Consider the following 25477-nt stretch of genomic DNA (forward strand, 5'->3'; position numbering starts at 1 on the left):
TCCCACTGCACATGGAGTTCTACGTAGTCTTACAAACAACTTTGTTCTTCAGGAATATTTACATCCCCCATTTACAGTTTCAAGGATAAGTAGCTAAACATGTACATGATGTATGATGGACTATGGCCTGAGCAGAAGGAAACTAAAATGTAGGCCTGGGTCTTGAATTTGTTATGATGTTACATTGACATCACAGTGATGTCACAGGGAGCCAGTGGAGGGGTGATACAGGTGTTTATCAATAGTGGTGGAAAGGTTTTTCACAGGGCAGTGCTAGTCTGGAAGAACAGAACATCAGCCTTATTGACTTTTAGCAGAAGGGCAGACATCCTTCTAGAAATGTCCGCTAGGCAAGCAGAGATGAGCAGAGGTGAACAGATGAGCAGAGAGGAGCAGAGATGAACAGATGAGCAGAGATGAATAGAGATGAACAGATGAGCAGAGATGAACAGATGAGCAGAGAGGAGCAGATATTAACAGATGAGCAGAGATGAACAGATGAGCAGAGAGGAGCAGAGATTAACAGATGAGCAGAGGTGAACAGATGAGCAGAGGTGAACAGATGAGCAGAGGTGAACAGATGAGCAGAGAGGAGCAGAGATGAACAGATGAGCAGAGATGAATAGAGATGAACAGATGAGCAGAGATGAACAGATGAGCAGAGATTAACAGATGAGCAGAGATGAACAGATGAGCAGAGGTGAACAGATGAGCAGAGAGGAGCAGAGATTAACAGAGGAGCAGAGATGAATATAGAGGAGCAGAGATGAACAGATGAGTAGAGATTAACAGAGGAGCAGAGATTAATATAGAGGAGCAGAGATGAACAGATGAGTAGAGATGAACAGATGAGCAGAGGTGAACAGATGAGCAGAGGTGAACAGATGAGCAGAGAGGAGCAGAGATGAACAGATGAACAGATGAACAGATGAGCAGAGATGAACAGAGGAGCAGAGATGAACAGATGAACAGATGAGCAGAGATGAACAGATGAGCAGAGATGAACAGATGAACAGATGAGCAGAGATGAACAGAGGAGCAGAGATGAACAGAGGAGCAGAGGTGAGTAGAGAGGAGCAGAGGTGAGTAGAGGTGAACAAAGATGAGGACCTGGGCTGGTGTCCTCATGGGGAGGTTTGTATAGTTGATGGTAGGAGCGCTGGTGTGATGAGAGGAACACGTTTTAGTGTCGAGGAAGAATAAGATGAAGATTTAGAGGTCCCAACCAGCAAACCTCTGATCTATAACAGTCTGACTCATAATTGTCATAAACATCCAAATTGTTCTTTTTTGTTTCAAGATTTTATATCATTGATGAAACAATCCAGCAAAGCTGTAGTGAAATTGATCTGGTGTCTGAGATGTTCTCTTTATGTGTTTTCAGGCTATATGAACTATAGGCCTCCAATTCACATTAGCCACAATATATCTTTTTCTGTTAGATTAGTATTTTACATGTTTTGAGCTATGTCAGTTAGCAAATAATTGTGTCAGTCAGGCAGGCAGGCAGGCAGGCAGGCAGGTAGGCAGGCAGTCATTATCTGTGTGATGCTGCCATCTAGTGGCTAGAAAGATAGTTTCACCATCAACACTGCTGTAAGAAGTCTTTCTCTAACAGAGCTGTCAGGGTCAGTTCACTGTCTTTGGAGATATAGTATACAGCAAAAGATTTTACATTGTCAAATGCAGAAAGACTTACCTGTCCTGTGTCGTCTCAGACTGAGGTGCTGTCCATAATGTCTCTGTCCTCCTGTGTTGTCTCAGACTGAGACCTGAGCTGCTGTCCATGTCTCTCTGTCCTGTCTACACAGCACAGCCAAAGAGATTAAAGCTACAGGAGGCACTTCCTGTCTACACAGTATTCCCAATGCTACCACACCATTAGAGGCACATTCAGAAAAGTCCACCTGTTTTCTACCCAGAAGACAACACTGTTTCTTCCTCATTTGAGATTCATGGACATACTGTACATCCATCTGTAGCAGAATCTACAGACACATATCAATAAATAATACATAGATTCGTCACACTTTTAAAAAGCTCTGATTAACCACGGATGTGTTTACCATTGTTCTGTGGTGGGAACACTTTATAGGACTCAGTCAACAGCTTAACTATTTATTTATGAATCTTTGAAAGTATTCCTCTACTAAAACAAGGTAGAACTGGGTAAATCAGAGCAATGTAACTCTAGATTCTAGTGGTGGTTATTCTGTAGTTGCTATGACTAATTCATCCATTATTCAGTCTTTGTAGATATTTATTATTTATCTATAGGCATTTATAATCTGAGCAGAGGGTTCATTATCATTGTTTTATTGACATTCGTTGTGTTTGTAGCTGAAACATGTGAGTAGCTTTTACTTCATGTTAGCAGAACGGATGTTTAAGAGTCCAGGGACAGTCTGATAAGAACATATCAACTTCCAAAGAAACCTTATCAAATCATCAAATACTTGATTATCCAGACAATATTTTCAGAAATGCAAGGGTGGACCTTGATTGTGATGTGTGTATGTGTCTGTCTGTGTGTGTGTGTGTGTCTCAGAATTCAAAGCCCTTAAGAGTTACTCCAGGAACCGCTACAGTCGCGCCATCTCCACGCTAACCAGTTACCCAGGCAATGACAGCCAGGTGGGCGGGGCCTGGGGTCAGCATCAGCCAGTTACAGATGAGACTGAAGATGACTTCAGCGGAATGGGAGGAGTCACAAACAGCCTGGGCGCACCCAACTCCATCAAAGTTACACACAGGTGTGTGTGTGTGTGTGTGTGTGTGTGTGTGTGTGTGTGTGTGTGTGTGTGTGTGTGTGTGTGTGTGTGTTATAAATAGTGTGTTTATGTGTGTTTTATTGTAGGTGCTCCATCCTGGCCAATGACTCAGTGAAATGTGATACAGGAGTTTACAAGTCTCTACAGGCCTGGAAAGACCACAAACTACACATAGACCATGAGGTAACTATTAACTACATATGTGAAGCGGCGCGACCAAACCCGACTTGGTGCGGCGAGATACAAGCATCAGAAAACGCTTGCAAGTCTTGCACTTCAGAAAATCGAAATCTTGCTTTTTTGACTGCTTTGAAATGTCATTGCTCTGTTCCCCTATTTGCTAAACTTAATACAACTTGTAAATGAGTTAATTGTTGTTATTTGTCCGACAGTATTGTGTCTCAATACTGTGGCAAAGACTACAAACGAGGGCTTAATAAGCTGGGTGTGGTCTGTCTGCGCGTGTCATGCATAAAATGCAGGTACTTAGCGAGATGTTGAAACACACACAAGGATAGCTCTCCTTTCTTAATAGCAGAGAGAACGAAATGTTAATACACTTATCTTAACGTTATAAGGTATAGCAACTTAAGTTGTGACAAATGCCAGTGTCTATTAGCGTCGCACTGACTCCGAAACCTTCATCATAAAACGCGAATTGGGTCGTTTTGTCATTAAACAACATTAAAACACATTTAGAATGTCACGAATTTTATGAGCGAACGAATTTCGTTCGAGTGGATTTATTGCAACCTAATGCCATAAGAAAGTAAATTCATTCAATAGGGAAAACTCTAAGAAAATAACAAACAAGTCAGGTTAGACGCGTGTGTATAAACAAAACATATAATCCTCCTGTAAAACATCACCTCTCAGCCCACAAGCAGGAAAACAAGCTTATTTTTCTTTCCAAAATCTTTGATTTTATTGGCCTACTACTGTACTACTATTGCTGACTGACGGGTCTTCTCCTCCAATCAGATTGAGACGCTGCAGACAAAGATAAAGAACCTGAGAGAGGTCAGAGGTCACCTGAAGAAGGCCCGCCCACTGGAGTGTGACTGTAATAAATATCTGTAAGATGCACGCACACACACACACGCACACACCCAACAAATATGTAAGGAGAGAGGGATGCTATCTATACACATTATGTTAAAAGTGCATTTAACTGAATTTTAACCTGAATCCTGTCGTTCTGTTGTGAGGAGGACATGTAATAATCACATATAAAACCAATGTGTCTCGAGAGCTTGTCTACATCGGCACCCCAATAAACTCTACTGGATGACACCACCCCAGAGCAGACCTTCATTCCTCCAGTAATTTCAACTGTAGTAGTAATATGTAGTCCCAACTGGAAATAGTGTTATTCAAACAGATTCAAATCTGTTAAAAATCAATTATATGGATTGTAGTGGCTATTTGTCAACAACAAACTATAAAAACTAAAAGCCACTGAAGCACCAGGCAGCTAAACTTATGCAGATCAGGAAGTCCATTGTCCAGACAGGCATTGACGTTTTGTGGCATTTATTCAGCTTAAAGAACAATACAGCAAAAAGGTGTTTAAAATGATGTTAAATGTTTTCTAGGCTCTCCCTGACGCTGGTAAAAAACCATACACCTTCCCTGGTGCCCACTGACTGCTGCTGTGCTCTAATCAGTTAAATAAACCCAGCTGTGCTCCCCAATTGCCCAAAAACCTTCAAAATAAAACCATTTAGCTGCAACTCGTATCAACTTAAATAATATGGCTGTAAACTGAGATATTATTACATCATGTTTTGCAGGTATAAGTCTAAATACAAGAGCAAACTGAGATATCGAGGAGGCATGCATCCCTTCAGGTAAAGACACAAACGGGAAACTATCTGGCACCTACTGTCTAACTCCCAACAATGAACTGATTCCAAGCAGGATCACTATCTGGCAACACCCACCCCTTCTGGAGAAATACTATTACAGACTCAATGTTTTACAAACACTTAACATTAGATCATAATTTATTTATTTCTGTGGGGGGGCTACCCATTTGTTTAGTTTTAATTACGGATTGGACCTTTAACACATTCAGGGCCATTGGGATCCGTCTAATCCCACTCTATACGGCCAGCATATCGAAACAAACTTTCATTGTGCGTGAGGCTGTTTGGAGAGCTAAATCTATACTTTATATTATTGCTATCTGTCCATTCTCATTGTCAATTGACACTATAAAGCGTCCCTTCAATATGCCTTAAAATAAATATTTTTTTAATCAATACGTTCCCATTTTATAGCGTTGTGAATATGAACGTTGTAGCAGAATGTTCTGGGGTATTTCCTGGAACGCGAGTTATAGGGCGCTAAGCTTCATTTAAAAAAATTGTGTTTCGGCTATAGACAAGCTAGAGCTAAAACTCTAAATGCATATTGTCTGTATCATGGTCCACCATGAATGCATGAAAGGGGGGGGGCGGTGATTACCAATAACGGCATTAGCCTCAGTAGCCTTATATGCTGACCGGGTGGATGGCTATGAGAACAAGGCCCGATCGGGCTGTAATTGACGTCAAATCGCTCGTACCTGTGGCCGGTTGGATCCCAAAAAGGATTTCCCAGTTATCGATCGCCATCTGGTAGATCCATATGTCCATTGGCTGAGGATTATTCCTTTACTGCATACTGAATTCAGCATCCCAAAAACTATTCCAGGCCATCGGCTACACGCATAGCTTTAGGCTAACAGAAAAGCCCATTCATAAAAAAAAAAAAAAAAAAAAACACTGGTCTGTAACAGGGAACACTGCATTATCGAGACAGCGCCCCTATGAGGATCTGGCCGGTAATGCACTTTTCCGAATTCTAAGAGTAGGGTAAATCTGCAGTGCTGCTCGGTGACATTGAGTAGGATATTACAATGGAATAAAGGCCAAAACAACCTTGCCACGTATATATACGTGGTTGGCCGTCAAGCGTTGGATCCAAAACACGTATATATACGTGGTTGGCCCCGAATGTGTTAACATTGGTTGAGAAATGTACTTTGTGTAGAAATGTAAATTGATTTATTACACTGGGACATTTTTGTGTGTGTAGGAAGGGTGGAGTGCGTGATAAGAAGGCATGGATTCTGAAGGAACAGAAGAGGAGGAAAAAGATGAGGAAGATGGTGAAGAGGCTGAGAAACAATGACACCTGTTCGATGCCAGGATTAACCTGCTTCACACACGACAACCAGCACTGGCACACACCGCCTTATTGGAACTGTAAGATACACACACTAAACACAACACACTGCCTTATTGGAACAGTAAGATACACACACACTAAACACAAACTTGCTAGTTAACTTGCAGGCCAACAAACTGGCAAGACGGCTATCGCTAGCAGGCCAACAACCTGGCAAGACAGCTATTGCTAAATGGTAAATAAATGGCATTTATATATCGCTTTTATCCAAAGCGCTTTACAATTTGTTCCTCACATTTTACCCATTCACACATTCTCACACCGACGTCAGATGCAACCATGCAAGGTGCCAACCTGCTCATTGGGAGCAGTTAGGGGTAGTGTCTTCAACATGCTGCCCGGGAGGAGCAGGAATCGAACCTCCGGATTACCAGACGACTGCTCTACCTCCCAAGCCACTGTCGCCCGCTATTGCTAGCAGGCCAACAAACTGGCAAGACAACTATAGCTAGCAGGCCAACAAACTGGCAAGACAACTATAGCTAGCAGGCCAACAAACTGGCAAGACAACTATAGCTATCAGACCAACAAACTGGCAAGACACTTAACACTAGCAGCTGCTACTCAGTATTTAGCTGCATGAAAAGGCAGTTAGTCAATTAGTTATTTTCTAGTTAGTTAACAATTAATGTATATACTGTGTGTTTCAGTGGGTACGTTCTGTGCGTGTACCAGTGCTAATAACAACACTTATTGGTGTCTGCGGACGATGAACGAGAGCCACAACTTCTTGTTCTGTGAGTTTGCTACTGGCTTCCTGGAGTACTTCGACCTCAATACTGACCCTTACCAGGTACACACACACACACACACACACAAAATACTGACCCCTAGTAGGCCTGCAGATACCTAAGAAACTGAACTTGATGATCTCATCCTTTCTCTATACTATATCTCCCTCCCCTTCGATCTGTCTCTATCTCTGTATATCTCTCACTTGTCTTTTTCCCTATTCTATATCTCATTATATATATAAAATCTGCCCTCACACTCTCTCCATCTCTCTCTCCCCCCTCTCCTCTCTTCCTCTCTCTAGTTGATGAATGCAGTGAGTTCTTTGGATCGTACAGTTCTGAACCAGCTCCATGTTCAGCTGATGGAGCTGAGAGGCTGTCGAGGACACAAGCAGTGTAACCCCCGCACACGCTCAGTAGAGCTTGGTACGACACACTCACTAAACACACACTCAGTAGAGATTGGTACGACACACTCACTAAACACACGCTCAGTAGAGCTTGGTACGACACACTCACTAAACACACGCTCAGTAGAGCTTGGTACGACACACTCACTAAACACACGCTCAGTAGAGCTTGGTACGACACACTCACTAAACACACACTCAGTAGAGCTTGGTACGACACACTCACTAAACACACACTCAGTAGAGATTGGTACGACACACTCACTAAACACACGCTCAGTAGAGCTTGGTACGACACACTCACTAAACACACGCTCAGTAGAGCTTGGTACGACACACTCACTAAACACACGCTCAGTAGAGCTTGGTACGACACACTCACTAAACACACGCTCAGTAGAGCTTGGTACGACACACTCACTAAACACACGCTCAGTAGAGCTTGGTACGACACACTCACTAAACACACGCTCAGTAGAGCTTGGTACGACACACTCACTAAACACACACTCAGTAGAGCTTGGTACGACACACTCACTAAACACACACTCAGTAGAGCTTGGTACGACACACTCACTAAACACACGCTCAGTAGAGCTTGGTACGACACACTCACTAAACACACGCTCAGTAGAGATTGGTACGACACACTCACTAAACACACGCTCAGTAGAGATTGGTTTGACACACTCTCAGTAGAGTTTGGTACAACACACTCACTAAACACACACTGACACTAAACACACACTAAACACACGCATGCTCAGTAGAGCTCAGTACGACACACACTCACTAAACACACACAGTTAACACATTCCCTGCCACGCAATTTGAGCATCTTATACCATTCTCTGCCAGCACTGTAAGCCTATGGAGATGTTCACCTTCTTTGCAGGGCTATAACTTTAAAAATTGTATTGCTAAATTGACATTACTATGGCCCATTCAACATCGATTATCTATCGTTCAGGGTGTAGGAACGTTTTACTTTTTCATTCATACATTCATACGAAAATACCGTCTAGAATATAAATATGTTTTTATCGTTTTCTGCAGTAATTCCTAGAACGTGAGATATAGGCATAAACGCATATATAGATTATCAAATGCCGTTTGTTGCCGATCCACGCTATATAAAAAATGTCAACTGTACATGATCCTAAACGTTATGACTGATCATGCACGGATGAACGGAGGGGGGGGGGGGGGGGTTGTTTATAATTCCGTGATCGTCGTTAAATGCTTTATGTAGTATGGGTGATATATTGATCAGAGCAGTTTGCATGGATAATAATAAACAAACAGGCTGAAAGTAACGCCAGCGTCCTCTTACCGTTCAACGATGAGACTGGAGGAAAAAGATTCCACTTATTTGACGGCGATCGCCTAAATCCATTTCCGGTTTGTATAATCATAATACACGGCCAAATCGTATAGATTATTGCGTTATGGCAGCGATCGCTACACACGGACGTGTGTATACAGTCCTGCAACAATATGCGAGTGGCCGGACGCATTTCGGAGACTCACCGAGATCGACTCGTCCATTTCCAGTTTGGCAACTCGCCGATCATCCACCAGGGGGCAGTATTGAAGCGTTGCAGAGTTGTGCCGGCTCACACTGCATCAGACCAAGCTCCGTGAGGGAAATATGAATAACATGGCGAAAAAATGAAATATGATCTCAATAACGGCGTACGCCGTGGATTGGCAGAATTAGCATGAACTTGAAACACGTTGTACGACGTTTTTGGCGCAGGATGTGTTAACACACTCACACTAAACACACACACACACACGCATTCGTTAACATTTGGCATTATAAAATGTATTGCAGATGTGTTTTAAACGTTATACGTTATAATCCCAAGGTGCTGCTACAACAGACCAATCCTTTCTTATCCACTGTGCCTTCAGCTGAACCCAATAGCAGGGTGGGGACTAGCCCAGAGCTAGAAGGAACACTGCGGAGAGGACATTGTTGTCACAGCCGTCCACTGGTAAAGGTCTATGACTCATCCTCAGTGTGAACAGGAGTGTGTTGGTGTAGACTGGAGGCTGAGTCAACCAATGGGTGATTGGACCTGACCTGAATCCTGTCTCTCTGATGAATGAATGAATGAAAACTTTATTAACAGATTGCAGAATGGGTACAGTACAGTACAGCTCAATACATACAATTGTTAAGGGGATGCAGACCAGAGAAAGACTTTCGTCTTGTTTACATCAGGGTCCCCCATTTTCAATTCATCGTAACATATAATACATACATGACATACAGATAGACAGTACTGCTACATCTATACATTTATGACATACCAGATTTGCAAATACAGTACTGTTTGTGATACGAAAAGAGTCCAGAAAAAAAAGTATATACATTTGACGTAGAAACTGTACATTGGAGGAGGTTGGGGGGGGTGGGGGGGACTGTACATTGGAGGTGGTTGGGTGGGGGGTGGGGGGGGTTGGGTAGGAGTGGGGGGGGGAGGTTGGGTAGGAGGGGTGAGTGGGGGACACTGTACCACTGTACAAGCAAAACTGTACATTGGAATATTGACAAGACCATACTTGGTAATTTACTGTACATTGGAGGGGGTTGTGTTCGGACATTTACAGGGGCCAGTTTCGAATTGCAGTCTCCCGTAGGTGTTTTTTGAGAGTGTTTTTGAAAGTGGGTAGTGATTCACATTCCTTTACAGCTTTGGGTAGGGCGTTCCACATTGATGTGGCATAATTGCGAAACGTGTTTAGTCCCTTGTTTGAGCCAAATCTGGGTTTAACATGATTTGTGGAGCTCCCTCTGGTGTTGTGATCGTGGTATTCACTGACCTTTGGGAAGTATTTTGACATGTACATGGGTACCTTGGTCGTGTAGTGTATCTTGTAGACCAGGCCCATTGCAAGTTGCTGTACTCTGTCGTCTACTCTAAGCCATCCTAGGTTGTCAAAGTGGGCACTAACTAAGTGGGGACTAACAAGACCTGAACCCTGTCTCTCTGATGACGGGGACTAACAAGACCTGAACCCTATCTCTCTGATGACTGGGACTAACAAGACCTGGACCCTATCTCTCTGATGACTGGGACTAACAAGACCTGAACCCTATCTCTTTGAATGGGTTATCTGTGTACATTTTTTTAATCTGGATAATTTATCCAGTAGGCTGTTCATGCACTACTTCCGGGACAGAAACGCCCAATATACCCGACACCACATTAGTGCTTATTGTGTTGTGTGACATCAGGCTAGTTTCATTAGTGCATATTGTGTTGTGTGACATCAGGATAGTTTTCATGGCTCAGGTGTTACTCTTTATTTGGACATAAAGGATGTGACGACTGCGACCTCTCCATCTAACCTGCTCTCTAACCAATCGCATTGTCTTTCTCCGTCACATGACTTGTCACGCTGCACTCTAACCAATGAAACTGTCTCTTCAACAGGAGGGCGGGAACATGGCAGCTTTGATGAATACAGGTATACGCCTGCACACACACACACACACACACACACACGACACCTCTCCCACATAAATACAAAAATGAGACACAAGACTGCAGTGCTGCACACAGTTCTACCCTTCTCTTAATCCTGCATGCCTCTCTGAATGAGCTGAGCACTACTAGCAGCACTACTAGTACATGGAGAGAGAGAGTGTGTGTAAAAGCTCGGGGCGGCCTCCTTTCTTGGCTTTGGCTGATTGTGTGGGGCTTTTTGTGTATGTGTGTGTGTGTGTGTGTGTGTGTGTGTGTGTGTGTGTGTGTGTGTGTGTGTGTGTGTGTGTGTGTGTGTGTGTGTGTGTGTGTGTGTGTGTGTGTGTGTGTGTGTGTGTGTGTGTGTGTGTGTGTGTGTGTGTGTGTGTGTGTGTGTGTGTGTGTGTGTGTGTGTGTGTGTGTGTGTGTGTGACTGTGTGACTGTGTGTGTGTGTGTGTGTGTGTGTGTGTGTGTGTGACTGTGTGACTGTGTGACTGTGTGTGTGTGTGTGTTGCATCAGGCTGTTTGAGAGGAAGAAGTGGCCAAAGGTGAAGAGACCTTCCTCATCTAGAACCCTGTGAGTGTTCCTCCTCCTCTATTCATCTGTCTGTCTATAGAGCACGGTGTACAGAATTCATACAACATGACAGATATACATACATTCATACAACATTCAATGAATGTTTTTGTATTTGGTATTTTCTTTTTCTGGTTTATTTACATTTAGGTATTTTTCCTTTATGTTTTCAGAGCTGTTTGCATGTGCCAGTCTCTGCCTGACTGTCTAACTAGCTGCATGTGCCTTAGTATGTAATGTCCATATATCGAAGGTTATCCTATAACCCTAGTTATATGAGTATAGCGAGCGCTCTGCTCTATTGGAACTGTCCCTTTAATCATATGCTATCATCACGCCCACAAGGCACTGAAAGTGGGGCTTCTCTTGGTAACGTCACACGCAACAGGGTACCGTAGTATTCGGTGCAACGCGCCAGTCAATTTAACTACATGCATATTTTACACAAACGTTTCTGTGCGCGACAGATTTCAGATGTGCGCGGGAGCGTTTTGCCATGTGCGCACGGGTGCACGTTAGAGGGAACATTGCTTACAGGCCCACCGTTAGCTACCGACCAACGGCCAGCTACCGGCTAACGGCTAGCTCTTACCGGCCCACCGTTAGCTACCGGCTAACGGCCAGCAACTGTATTCAGGCTAACGGCCAGCAGCAAGCTAACGGCTAGCTCTTACAGGCCCACCATTAGCTACCGGCTACTACTGAAGCTGCGTAAGGTGGGGAATAGCGATGCAGGCCTGGTCACTCCAGATAGCCGACTGCCTCTTCTTTAGCCCAAAGAAAAAAAGGCAGACAACGCCCGCCTCCCTCACAGGACGGCGTTGCCAGAGATACAGTGGCGTCGGCAGCGAAGCCCCGTTTATGCGGGCCGCTGCCGCCCTGAGCTCGGGGATAAAAAACACGCAAGCTCGCATCCCTTGCACCGGGAGGCACAACCCACTTTCTTTTTGATAGGCGGGGGCCAACGTCCAGTGCGGATGGCAGTGGGCATCCCTCCTCAGAGGTGGGACTTGAACCCAGACTCGGAATCGGGGCTCCCAGGAAAACAAAGCCTCTGTCTTCGTGGGGCGTCAAACAAGAACTCCCCGTCCCTTCCATGCAATCCCAATTGTCTATAGGACGTTACCGGCTAACGGCTAGCTACAAGCTAACGGCCAGGCTACAGGCTAACGGCCGGCCATAGGCCAACAATTTAGCTACCGGCTAATGGTTAGCTACAGGCTAACAGCCAGTTACTGTATCTCGGACGTGATGGAGAGGTAACGGAGGAATCCTCGCCTCGAGCCGGCTGTTCTGCGGGGCCGTATGCCTGAGCAGCCGACCCCGCACAACTGACACATCTGTTTAGACCGTCCGCCCCCGCCGCTCACGCCAATTGACATGATCGAGCAGAGGCAGATAGCCCGCGTCGCAAGACATCACCCACCCAGAGAGACCGTCGGCCAGCCGACTGCCTCTCGCGGCAATAGTATCCAGCTGCACAGCCGGAGAGCAGCGCTGGCGGGGGAACTGCCCAGCGACGCGCACTCTCCTCCGGGTGCCGCTGAGGCTCACCTGCCTGCCACAAACGTGGAGCAGGCAAGCCCCACTACGCCCCGAGGAAGCCCGAATGTGAAGCGCCGGTGGAGGTCAGAATAATCCTCTAGACCAGACCTGGGCAATTACGGCCCACGGGCCACTTCCGGCCCTCTGGGCGTCCGTGTCCGGCCCGCGGTACATTTTTACAATGGGAGATAATGAATATTGAGCAGAATTAAGTTCAAGTTATCATTGGTTCAGCCCTCCAACACAGTTCAGGTAAAAATGAATTACCCACCCCTGCTCTAGACTCACCGGTGGTGACGACATTATCCTTTCTTTCTCCCGTAAATTAGTGAGAGAGAGAAAAACGAAAGACAATGCCAACACAGCTCCTATAACTAAACTAACTACTTTAAGCACTGAACTTGAAGAGGTGCTATACACGGACTTCACGGTGGTGAAAGTAGGGAAGGAGCTGGTAGTATGGCCATGGTCCCGCTTATGTGTGAGCGGATGTGGGCGTGGCCAGGCAGGTGAGGAGCGTGCATGTGGTTGAAAGTTTTCATGATAGCATATGATTAAAGGGACAGTTCCAATAGAGCAGAGCGCAAAGCTATAACGAAATATAACTGTCTTTCTGTCTGTCTGTCAGACTGCATGTTCCGTAGTTCTCTCTCCTTGACAGACTGGTCTCCAGGTTGCTGTGCCTGACAATGCCAACTAATCTAACACACACACACACACACACACACACACACACACACACACATACACACAGTAAATAAATGGATGTCGAGATCAATGAACGTTTGTGTGTGTGTCCACCCAGAGGACAGATTTGGGATGGCTGGGAGGGCTAAGTCTTCGTCTGATTGGTTGAAGCAGGCCTCTGACCCCGCCCACAGCCCAGAGCAGGACCAATCCGCTGTCACCGACACAGACACGCTGCTGGGCAACCATCACCAGGACATCAACCACACCCCTGTGTCATCAGCCAGCCAATCAGCTTTAGTCTTCTCTTTGACATCATTAGCTCCATCCACCCTGCTGCTCAGGGAGACGCTGGGACACGATACTCCTCCTCAAACCCCCCCCCCCCATCTCTCTCTTCTGAAGAGGGAAACTCAGGTTAGAGTAACAGGAGGAGGAGGAGTGGATGAGATGGAGACAGAGCGATCCAGAGAGCTGGAATGGATTGCCATGGCAGCCATCTTCAGTGTACCAGCCAAGTGACTTGGATGAGAAGAACTGTTCTGTCTGTTCTACTTCTGGATCCATTAGTTCTGGATCTCCTCCTCCTAACTCAAACACCCAGCTCTTCTCCTTCTCTCTTCTCTCCTCTCCACAACTCCCCTCTCCCCTCCTTTCCTCTCATCTCCTTCCCTTGTCTCTTGTCCTCGCTCCACATTTCTCATCGACCATAATGGTGCGTTCAGACGGTCCTGGTCAATTAGGAAAATCAGAAATGTATCACGTGACCAAGTAATTGACGTTGATGGCGTTCAGGTGTGCTAGTCTAGGTCTGGACCAATCGGATCCAAGGCAACAGATGCACTGAGCTTATTCAACCTTTCTTTCTTGATGCAGGTGGTTTGATCAACTCTTAGGAATCCCAGTGTGTCAATATTTCGGATGGATGTCTCACGATACTCCAGAAGTATGTTTGCACCACAAAAGGTGAAAGGTCAGTGATACGCCACAACTCTGGTATCATAGTACTTACCACTTGGTCAGTGGTTTGAGTGCAACTTCCTAGTGGTAAACTCGGAAATTTCCAAATTGATGAGGACCGGCCTAGCTCCTCCTCTCACCTTTCCTCTTGTCTCCTGCTCATCCTTTCCTCTCCCCTCTCTACACCTCTTCTCTCCTCCCCTCCTCTCTTTGACATCACTGTGCTCCTCTCCTCCCCTCTACACCTCCCTTCCTCTACACCTCTTCTCCTCTACACCTCCTCCCCTCCCTTTGACATCACTCTAGGTTTTTGTTCACGGCAGCCATATTGTATTAAATGTTTATATTTAGTATTTCTAACTGCAAAGACATTTAAAAAAAAAACTCCCAGTTCTTATTCTTACTAAACCAAGACTGAGGAGGAAGCAGAGACTTCCCTGTAAACACTGTGACATCACTTCCTATGCTTCTGTGATGTAATTTCCTTTTTTATTCTTAAAAAAAAAAGATTAACTGGAGTGTTGGTCATTCCAGCAACCGACAGATTTACTGACAAACAGAACTACAACTGTACTAACCAGATGACTCCAGTCCCCATGGTGAAATGTAACACCTTGGAACCAGATGACTCCAGTCCCTGTGGTGCAATGTAACACTTTACTAACCAGATGACTCCAGTCCCCAATGTAACACCTTGGAACGACCCTAGTGACCAAGAAACCTGTTGAAAGATCCAAATATATACGTAACTTCAACAATACCTAGGTGTCAATCACTAAATTAATGTTGTTTTTTCTTTGGAGATCATGGTTTTCACCAGACTGTTCTGGAGTTCCATGTCTTGGTCCATGGTAACCAATGTGGTCCTTTTTCAGTTGAATTGCGTAGGATGACACTCCACAATGGCAGCAATGCTAATTTGAAGGCATACAAAGAGATGACATGACTGCACCACTCTGTATCAATCCTTTTAGTTGCTGACGCCTGCAGAACCTAATGGTTTAAAAGGTTCTCGTAAACCTGTTCAATTTATCACATGACCGAAATATGTGTACAAGGTGATGGCGTTTGGGTGCATTTTTATGTTGTAATTTAAAGAAAGATGTTGCCAACACACTTGTCAATAGTGAAGATTTGTGTAACAAATCGATTTATGAAATTCATGCTTGAAAGTCTTAAATTATATGAATATATTATCCATCAGAGTTTAGAAGGGTCACATTCACGCCACAGCTCATTACTGGGGTATCATCAAAACAGCCCCAGTTTACTACTTGCGTTAACCAGTAGGTCAGTTGTTCAGGTGTAATTTACAAGGTAAACTCTAATTAACCACTTTACCAGAATACCACATCCAAATGCGCCACAACTGAACCTTTGTTTACAATGAAAGACACTGGGAACTTCCGGACTCATCCCAGGGTTCTCCCTTGTTTGCCAATCCACAAAGTCAGTCATCACTAGATCTATTAAAAAAAATTAAAAGCTGTCATCACAATTATTATTATTAATGTATTTTTTTAAGGTGAGGTTTCCAATAAGGTTATGGTGAGGGTTAGGTTTATAAACAACTTTTCAGGTGAAAATTATAACAAGTTCCGGCTTTGCAGTTTGGCCAACAAGTGACAACCATCCCCTACCACTTTCACATTGACTTCCTGTCATCTTGAGTCGTTACTTCCTAGTCAGCTCATTGAGCCAACAACTTCCTGTAAAATTCTTCGATCAAGGTTCCACACTGCGTTCCTTGAGATGTCAGCGGCGGTTAGAAATCAGAACAAATGTTTTCTACATGGTATAATAGAACTGTGATGCATAATTGTGGATTTACCCAGAATGAGAACCATTCTCACTATAACACATCATCTGCATACAAATCAAAAGATTTATATCGCAAAGGGTTAAAGATCAGACTTTCTGTTCCTGTGTGAACACAGTCAAACATTCAGCTGTAGATACAATTTTTTTTAACAGTTAAAAAAAAGAAGAAAAAAAACTCCATGGTGCTATTTGCCGTCTAAAGCGGATATGGCTGTATATTTGTTTGAATGTATGTTGTAAATGTTTAGGTCTTATTTTTTAAGGAGAGCACTAGAACAGGACCAGACTGGACCAGCAGTAGCTGGTTCTGACCCAGGTGGGCTCACTGAGAAGCACCTCGCTGAAGGAAAGACATGGAACATTCTGGTCCTTGTAACCTTTCACCTGGTAAACTCGGCACAGGAACAACAATGGGTCTGGGTAGTTTTTTTCCATTTTTTTATGTTTTGATCCCATTGTTTATTTTTACATGCACATTCATATTCAGACATTCTGGATACTAGAAATGTATGTACATGTAAACACTCAATGTCTTATTTGAGATGTTTCAAATGAAGAACATGCACGCTCTTCAGCTCTAACACTCGTTTACTGGACGTTTAAAGCCTGATGGCTCTTCATCAGGTCATAATGGCACTTCATCTTCATCGTGTCCTAATGGCTCTTCATCTTCTTCAGATCCTAATGGCTTTCATCAGGTTATAATGGCACTTAATCTTCATCGTGTCCTAGTGGCTCTTCATCTTCTTCAGGTCATAATGTCTCCATCAGGTCCTAGTGTCTCCTCATCTTCATCATGTCCTAGTGGCTCTTCCTAAGGTCCTAATGACTCTTCATCTTCATGTCCTAGTGAGCTCAAACTGTTGTCCAGCAAGAGTGTTGTAGTGCAAGAGTGTGGTTTGCTCAGCCCAGCACCTACCAAGGGATGTGTATATTTGTCTTGCATGATTATCGTTTGAGATGTTTTCCATGACAAAGGCAATTTTCTTTTTTTTAACTAGCCCAACTTTACCACTTTTTTATATCTTGGTCACCTAGAAATATAATTGAATGTTTACCAGTTAATGAGGACTACTTCACAACATCTGATTTAATGTTCACCATGTAATGACTGCTTCACGCCATCTGATTGAATGTTTACCAGTTAATGAGGACTGTGTCACGCCATATGATTTAATGTTCACCATTTAATGACTGCTTCACGCCATCTGATTTAATGTTCACCATTTAATGAGGACCGCTTCAGGCCATCTGATATTTGAGCACTTTTGATGGAGGGATGGATGGAGTATTGAAGGTATAATGGGACAGATGGTATATGAGGGTATTCCAGGAAACAAGACTACATGGCTAAATAACTGAAACGATTAATTAATTTTCAGTTTACTTTTACAGATTGAAGTAGAATACATCGTTTTTCAGTTGTCTGGCTAACTATCTTACTTCCTGGAATACACAGATGATAAATGTTTTTCTTTCTTTAACAGAATAGCATCTTAACCCTGCTTTGTACAGTCAGAAATAATGACTTTAACTTTACCTTGTACAGACAATAATTATATTGTAATAATATTGTGTCTAAACTGGTTCTATGTCACCATGATGTTACTATGGAAACGGAACAGGTTTCTTTTGGGGGGGGGGGGGGGGTGTAGTCAAAATGAATGGGCATTTGGCTGTTTTTAGCTATCGCAACCTTTTGGTAAAACAAGACAGCTTAGATATAACGTTTATCAATTGATAAACTAGTTTAAATGTGGGAAATGGTCGTAATTTAGAGTACGGTAATTACTGTCATTGTTTTCAATGAGAGGTAATTTACCCCTCACTCTTATAACATCAACTGCTAGTGACATCACAGTGAAACGGGACAATAGATTGATCAGAATCTCCTATTTTTGTTCCCTCCGCCAGTGAACCAGTGGATAGTGATTGGTTTTAGTTTGTGAATAAAGTGTTGAATGCCAAATTGTTCCTTCTGCTTTTTTGTGTCAATACATTTGAATGGGACATAATGGAATTTTAGGTGTACAGTGGACTCTCCATCAGAATACTAAACACAGTAGTGTCATGTTCAGTCCCTGAGAGTTCAAAGACAATAATACAGGCCATAAATATTTGGACATTGACACAATTTCACACAGTGGACTTGATCGCAATCAAGATGTGCTTTAAGTGCAGACTTTCAGCTTCAAATCAGGTGAACATTGTAGGAATTAAAACAATTTCTACATGTGAAGCCCCCTTTTAAAAAGGGACCAAAAGTAATTGGACAAGCTAACAATCCATAAATAAAATATTAGGTTTCAAATCCTTTCCAGCCTGAAGTCTGGAACCCATAGACACACAGAGGGGAAAGTGGCATCTACGGTACACTGTAAACCCGCATGTTCAAAATAATCAATTAGTTTGAGTAGGGTATACTCAATATTCTATGAAAGTTCTACTAACTTGAATGTCTTGAGTTCGTGTGACGTGTTCTTATGTTTTGAGTAAATAAAACTCATAGTTTTTGATTGACTTGGAACTATTCACTTATTAAGTAAGTATAATGTAAAAGCATAACTTAAGTACAACTTAAGATAATTAAGTAGATACAGACTGTAAACCGCATTATGTTTTGAGTAAATAAAACTCATAGTTTTTGATTGACTTGGAATTATTCACTTATTAAGTAAGTATAATGTAAAAGCATAACTTAAGTACAACTTAAGATAATTAAGTAGATACAGACTGTAAACCGCATTATGTTTTGAGTAAATAAAACTCATAGTTTTTGATTGACTTGGAACTATTCACTTATTAAGTAAGTATAATGTAAAAGCATAACTTAGGTACAACTTAAGATAATTAAGTAGATACAGACTGTAAACCGCATTATGTTTTGAGTAAATAAAACTCATAGTTTTTTATTGACTTGGAACTATTCACTTATTAAGTAAGTATAATGTAAAAGCATAACTTAAGTACAACTTTATTAACAGATTGCAGAATGGGTATAGAGGTGTGATAGGTGTGATAGGTGGGATTGGTGTGAGAGGAGTGATAGGTGTGCTAGGTGTGAGAGGTGTGATAGGAGTGAGAGGTGTGATAGGTGTGAGAGGAGTGATAGGTGGGATCGGTGTGAGAGGTGTGAGAGGTGTTAGCTTTTTATGGGTTTTCTTGCTAATGTCCTGTCATGCCTCCGGTCTAGCGGATACGGTGACGCGTCATACAGGAGTCATACAGGCATACATGCATATAGTTGCATATGCATGTTCTCAATGAAGATATGCAGATGCCACTGTCCTGATGAAGGCTGAATAGCCGAAACGTTGACGACAATAAAAGCAGAGTGAGTGCGGGAATTGTAAATTTTTTCATCTGATGACAATTAAGGGGAGCAATTCCCAGCACAACAATATTTTTTGAGAGAGTGCATGTTGATTTTTCACTCAATGAAGATATGACCTGTGCCTGTATGCTAGCATGATATGGTTGGTATCTATGACCTGTGCCTGTATAATGACACGGTTGGTATCTATGACCTGTGCCTGTATGCTAGCATGACACGGTTGGTATCTATGACCTGTGCCTGTATGCTAGCATGACATGGTTGGTATCTATGACCTGTGCCTGTATGCTAGCATGACACGGTTGGTATCTATGACCTGTGCCTGTATGCTAGCATGACATGGTTGGTATCTATGACCTGTGCCTGTATGCTAGCATGACACGGTTGGTATCTATGACCTGTATGCTAGCATGACATGGTTGGTATCTATGACCTGTGCCTGTATGCTATAGCATGACACGGTTGGTATCTATGACCTGTGCCTGTATGCTAGCATGACATGGTTGGTATCTATGACCTGTGCCTGTATAGCATGACACGGTTGGTATCTATGACCTGTGCCTGTATGCTAGCATGACATGGTTGGTATCTATGACCTGTATGCTAGCATGACATGGTTGGTATCTATGACCTGTGCCTGTATGCTATAGCATGACACGGTTGGTATCTATGACCTGTGCCTGTATGCTAGCATGACATGGTTGGTATCTATGACCTGTGCCTGTATAGCATGACACGTTGGTATCTATGACCTGTGCCTGTATGCTAGCATGACATGGTTGGTATCTATGACCTGTGCCTGTATGCTAGCATGACATGGTTGGTATCTATGACCTGTGCCTGTATGCTAGCATGACACGGTTGGTATCTATGACCTGTGCCTGTATAGCATGACACGGTTGGTATCTATGACCTGTGCCTGTATGCTAGCATGACACGGTTGGTATCTATGATCTGTATGCTAGCATGACATGGTTGGTATCTATGACCTGTGCCTGTATGCTATAGCATGACACGGTTGGTAAGTTTGACACTGTTTAACAAACAATCTTACTTATACGCAGAGTTGTACCCTTCCTGCAGACTTGACAGAACTTGTAAGTCATTTTGGATAAAAGCAGCTAAATGACTAAATGTAAATGTCATGGATTTCAAAAATAGATATGAATATGAGACATTTCTTTCGTCTTTCTTTCATTCCTGATTTTTATATTTTTTTTTAGGAGATACAAGATTGTTGGTTCCATATTCCAGCCGAGAGAGAGAGAGGTGAGTGAGTGAGTGAGTGAGTGAGTGAGTGAGTGAGTGAGTCAGTGAGTCAGTGAGTCAGTGAGTGAGTCAGTCAGTCAGTCAGTCAGTCAGACAGACAATTTCTGTCTGCAAGCAACAGGAAACCACTGTTTCGGAGGAATTCTGGGATGATACCTGTATACCCCATGTCGTGAGTTGCAGCGCACGTCAAGTTTCTTTCATATAGTGAGTATAAATATTTTTTTTATAAATTTGCCAATTTGCGGTTATCTGTGGTCATTTAATCTGTTCGGATATGCAATTTGTAGATGCAAATTGCGTGAGCTGCTAGCGCATCTTTTAATAGTTTAGTTATAGTTAATGGCTGTTCAGTATAATTAAGCTAACTCGGTCTCCATTGTCTTCTTAAACAACTGCCTGCATGCATGCTGTGTGCAATTAAAATATTATGGCACACCGAAATGATGTTGTTTCATGCAAAATATTAAGTGTTCGATATTGGGTCAAGTGCAAGTGTGAGTTATAGTGCAGGTAAAGATGGCGTCGCCCTCGTGCATGCATGCATGCTGTGTGCAATTAAAATATTATGGCACACCGAAATGATGTTTCATGCAAAATATTAAGTGTTCGATATTGGGTCAAGTGCAAGTGTGAGTTATAGTGCAGGTAAAGATGGCGTCGCCCTCGTGCGTGCATGCATGCTATGTGCAATTAAAATATTATGGCACACCGAAATGATGTTGTTTCATGCAAAATATTAAGTGTTCGATATTGGGTCAAGTGCAAGTGTGAGTTATAGTGCAGGTAAAGATGGCATCGCCCTCGTGCGTGCATGCATGCTGTGTGCAATTAAAATATTATGGCACACCGAAATTATGTTGTTTCATGCAAAATATTAAGTGTTCGATATTGGGTCAAGTGCAAGTTCAAGTTCAAGTTCTTTAATAGTTGTCATACAGAAGTACAGAATACTTTCATACAAAATGCTTCTTACTGTTACGCTCCAGAGACTGTGCTAGACAAGATGGTATCAAATAACATAATATAGCATGTAATTTAGAAGAAGAAAAATGAGGTCACAGTGTTCGGTATAGACATATGTACAATGTTCTGAGTTACCATATAATATACAATACTATGCAGTGTACTAATGTACAGTACTATCTAGTGCAAAGCAGAAATGGGATGAGGTACAATTTTAGGTACAATTTACAGTAAGGTGTACGAGTTGTAGTGCAATCCTTCATCAATAAATATAAAGTGTGGGGAGTGGGTGCTACAGTGTGTTTGTTTAAAGTGGGTGTGTGCTATAAAGTGTGTGGAGTGGGTGCTACAGTGTGTTTGTTTAAAGTGAGTGTGTGCGTGTGGATGTGTGTGCTATGTGCGTTTGGTGGTTGTTGTTGTGTAGTGTTCATTCATTGTTCGTTTAGCAGCCTGATGGCCTGGGGATAGAAGCTTCTTCTGAGTCTTTCTGTGCTCGCCTTGAGACTCCGGTATCGCTTGCCTGACCGCAGCAGTTCAAAGAGGCAGTTGTTCGGGTGACTGGAGTCTTTAATGATTCTCTTAGCCTTGCCCTTGCAACGCTTGTTGTAAATGTTCTGGAGGGTGGGGAGCCCCCCTCCAATTGTGCGTTCGGCTGAACGTGTCACTCTTTGTAGTCTGCTTCGGTCTTGTGCAGTGCTATTCCCAAACCAGGAGGTGATGTTGCCGGTCAAGATGCTCTCTATTGTACATGAGTAGAAGTTCTTAAGGATCTTCTGACTGACTTGGAACTTCCTTAGGCGCCTGAGGAAGTAGAGGCGTTGTCGTGCCTTCTTCACAACACTGTCAATGTGTGTGGTCCATGTCAAGTCCTCGGATATGTAGGCTCCGAGGTACTTAAAGCTGTTGACTCTCTCAACCGGTGCCCCGTCGATGCTGAGGGGGCTGTAGTCCTTGACCCCCGACCTCCTGAAGTCCACAATCATCTCCTTTGTTTTGCTGACGTTCAGGGAGAGGCTGTTTTCCTGGCACCATCCCGCCAGGACCTTGACCTCTTCCAGGTAGGCCCTCTCGTCGTTGGCAGAGATCAGGCCCACCACCACTGTGTCGTCAGCAAATTTGATGATTGTATTGCTACTCCGCTGTGTGTACAGGGAGTAGAGGAGGGGACTCAGAACACAGCCCTGGGGGGCCCCTATGTTGAGGGTGATGGATGAGGAGGTGCAGTTGCCTGCTCTCACCACCTGGGGTCTGCCAGTCAGGAAGTCCAAGACCCACTGGCAGAGGTCATAGCCCAAGCCCAGGTCCCTGAGCTTGGCTATGAGTATGGAGGGGACTATGGTATTGAATGCCGAGCTGTAGTCGATGAATAGCATTCTCACATAGTTCCCCTGCCTCTTGTCCAGGTGTGAGTTATAGTGCAGGTAAAGATGGCGTCGCCCTCGTGCGTGCATGCATGCATGCATGTCAAGCCGCATCTCCATTTTAGGTTTGTTTGCACATTATGTCCTATTATCGGGTTTGAGGGAGATTCATTTGGTTATATTGGTTGAGTGTCATGCAGGCGTCGCGTCCTCATGGCATGCATGGTCGAAGCCACATATCTCCATTTCTTTGAGCTTGTAAATTGATGTTTGTAATAGATATATATTTTTGACAAAAGGAGGTTTGAGAGATATTAATTCACGCTCTCATTCATCTCCGCTCTCTCTCTCCCTCCCTCCCTCCCTCTCTCTCTATCTCCTCTCTCTCTCTATCTCCTCTCTCTCGCTCTCTCTATCTCCTTCTGATTGATGGTTAAACATTCAAACTGTGAAAATTATGATCATGTTTTTGTAAGCTAATATATAGTATGAACTTGTTATATTGAGTTGTAAGTTATTCTGGTATATGTTTCATGGAGGTCTAAACGTTGTATTTTTTCCCTTGCCTTTCAGGTAGCAAGTGCTGCTGGGAAATATTCAAATGAGCCAAACAGTAAGCTGATTATTTTTAAATATAAAAACATATTTGTGAGATGGGACTGTATCGTTGAGACCAGAACATAGTTTATTAATCTGTTTCCACAGAGCTCAGTTTTTTCTCATAGTTCCAATATGGTCTGGCAGTGTAAATTGTGTGCAGCTTCTTTGACTTCTAGAATACAGTTATTTAAACACTACTGTTGTGAAGGGCCAGATTAAACTGAATATATATATGTATTGTTTGATATACTTTGTATATTATTTATATATATACACGGAATATCCCTTTACCTGCGTACAGACCAGAGTAATATTCGCTCTCCTATTGGACAGCGGCCCCAGGCGCCAACGACCAAGCCCCCAACGGCAAGTTCAAAGGCAACTCCGGGCATGTCAGTACATGCCCAGAGTCTGCGTAGTAATACGAGACAAGAACTGAGGTTGGGACTAGATATTCACCTTACGTATAAATACGGCGCAGGTGTAAACGGCAGTAGTCTTACCAAAACCATAATACCTTCACCACGAGTCAACGTGCAGTGAAGTGAGCAACCTTGCATCTAAATAGAGCATTGAGAACCGCGTGCGAATAGAATGTTAAAGTGTCAGAGTTTAACGCAGTAACGTTGAGTTTGACTTAATCTAATGTGAAGTAATAGTCGATCATTTTTTTTTTTTTGATCCACTTTTTCTCCCATTTTTCTATATTTTTCTCCCATCCCAATTTCGTATCATCCAATTCAACCCTCCCCTGTCACGAACGCTGTTTCTTGCCTCCCACAAGCCGGCTGCAATGTGGACTAAGTCATACATAGCACAAGTCCCCTCCGGTACTTGAGGTAACAGCAGTCGCATCTTTTCACCTGCGCAGCTCGATCGCTCAGTGTCGAGGAGTAACGCGTGGGAGGCTCACGCTGCCCCCGACACTTCCTGATTCTACTGCGCAGGCGCACCAACCGACTTGTAGGAGTCGCTTGTTCACAACGCCCGATCCCCACCCTTCAGTTTCCCTCCCCGTAATACGGCCAATGTGTATTACTGCGGACGACCAGCTAAACTGAAAACAATGTGGAGAGCTGGATTCGAACACGCGAATCCTAGCGTCTCCACACTGGTGGCGAGTGCCTTGCCCACTACACCACCTAGCCGCCCAAAATAGTCGATCATTTATTGTGTATCGTGCGGCTACAGTTCTTCCGTGACCAGCATCCATCGGTTCGTCGTGTCTTTAGCTAGTGCACTTATCCAGGCTGTGCGGCCTAAATCCGTGCCCACACCCGAGGAGTCCTAGGCGAGAACCGTTGGATATGTACACAGGAGAATCGACACCGGTGATTGCAGAACCATTTCTGGTTGGATTATATTGCAATCTTTAATACAGTCAGGGTTTTGTAACCCCTCAGTTACAACTACAGACTGCAACACAGCCACTTTTCCAGAGTCAGTCCTCTTCCATGCCTCCATACTGATTGTATCTGTAAATTTAAGACGCTAAATGCATTGAGTACTCATTTGTCAAGATATCATACTGCACAACTTAGCAGTAGACCAGAACAGAGTCTGAGCCCTGTGGTAATAAAATGCCCTTTGTGCGCATTTCGGGAACCCTTTTCTGAATCAATTTTCTTAAGTCATCTCAGAAAGCATTTAAAAAATAATGAAACAGTGACATGCCCATATAAGGATTGTAGCTATAGCACAAATGTTTACTCTTCATTCAATTGCCATAAA

At 43.4% G+C, this 25477-nt stretch overlaps 1 protein-coding gene across 6 annotated transcripts in view; it reads left to right on the forward strand.

The window, feature by feature from the left end:
* The window catches only part of LOC311244466 (extracellular sulfatase Sulf-2-like), a gene marked incomplete at its 3' end in the record, with an annotated part of 225486 nt that extends 207630 nt beyond the window's left edge, over window positions 1–17856 (forward strand). For 4 of the 6 annotated variants that reach the window (XM_084333994.1, XM_084333992.1, XM_084333993.1 and 1 more), the window contains 10 exons: window positions 2549–2753; window positions 2858–2954; window positions 3753–3847; window positions 4565–4621; window positions 5853–6022; window positions 6656–6798; window positions 7042–7165; window positions 10596–10629; window positions 11147–11203; window positions 13554–17856. In XM_084333994.1, coding sequence (XP_084190120.1) covers window positions 2549–2753; window positions 2858–2954; window positions 3753–3847; window positions 4565–4621; window positions 5853–6022; window positions 6656–6798; window positions 7042–7165; window positions 10596–10629; window positions 11147–11203; window positions 13554–13584 — 1013 coding nt within the window. The remainder of the gene's footprint in view (window positions 1–2548; window positions 2754–2857; window positions 2955–3752; window positions 3848–4564; window positions 4622–5852; window positions 6023–6655; window positions 6799–7041; window positions 7166–10595; window positions 10630–11146; window positions 11204–13553) is intronic. The other 2 variants (XM_084333996.1, XM_084333997.1) reach the window with 2 other exon arrangements.
* Window positions 17857–25477: the final 7621 nt, after the last annotated feature.

Source organism: Notolepis coatsorum (assembly GCF_963971535.1).
Source record: "Notolepis coatsorum genome assembly, chromosome: 17".
Classification (NCBI taxonomy): Eukaryota; Metazoa; Chordata; class Actinopteri; order Aulopiformes; family Paralepididae; genus Notolepis; species Notolepis coatsorum.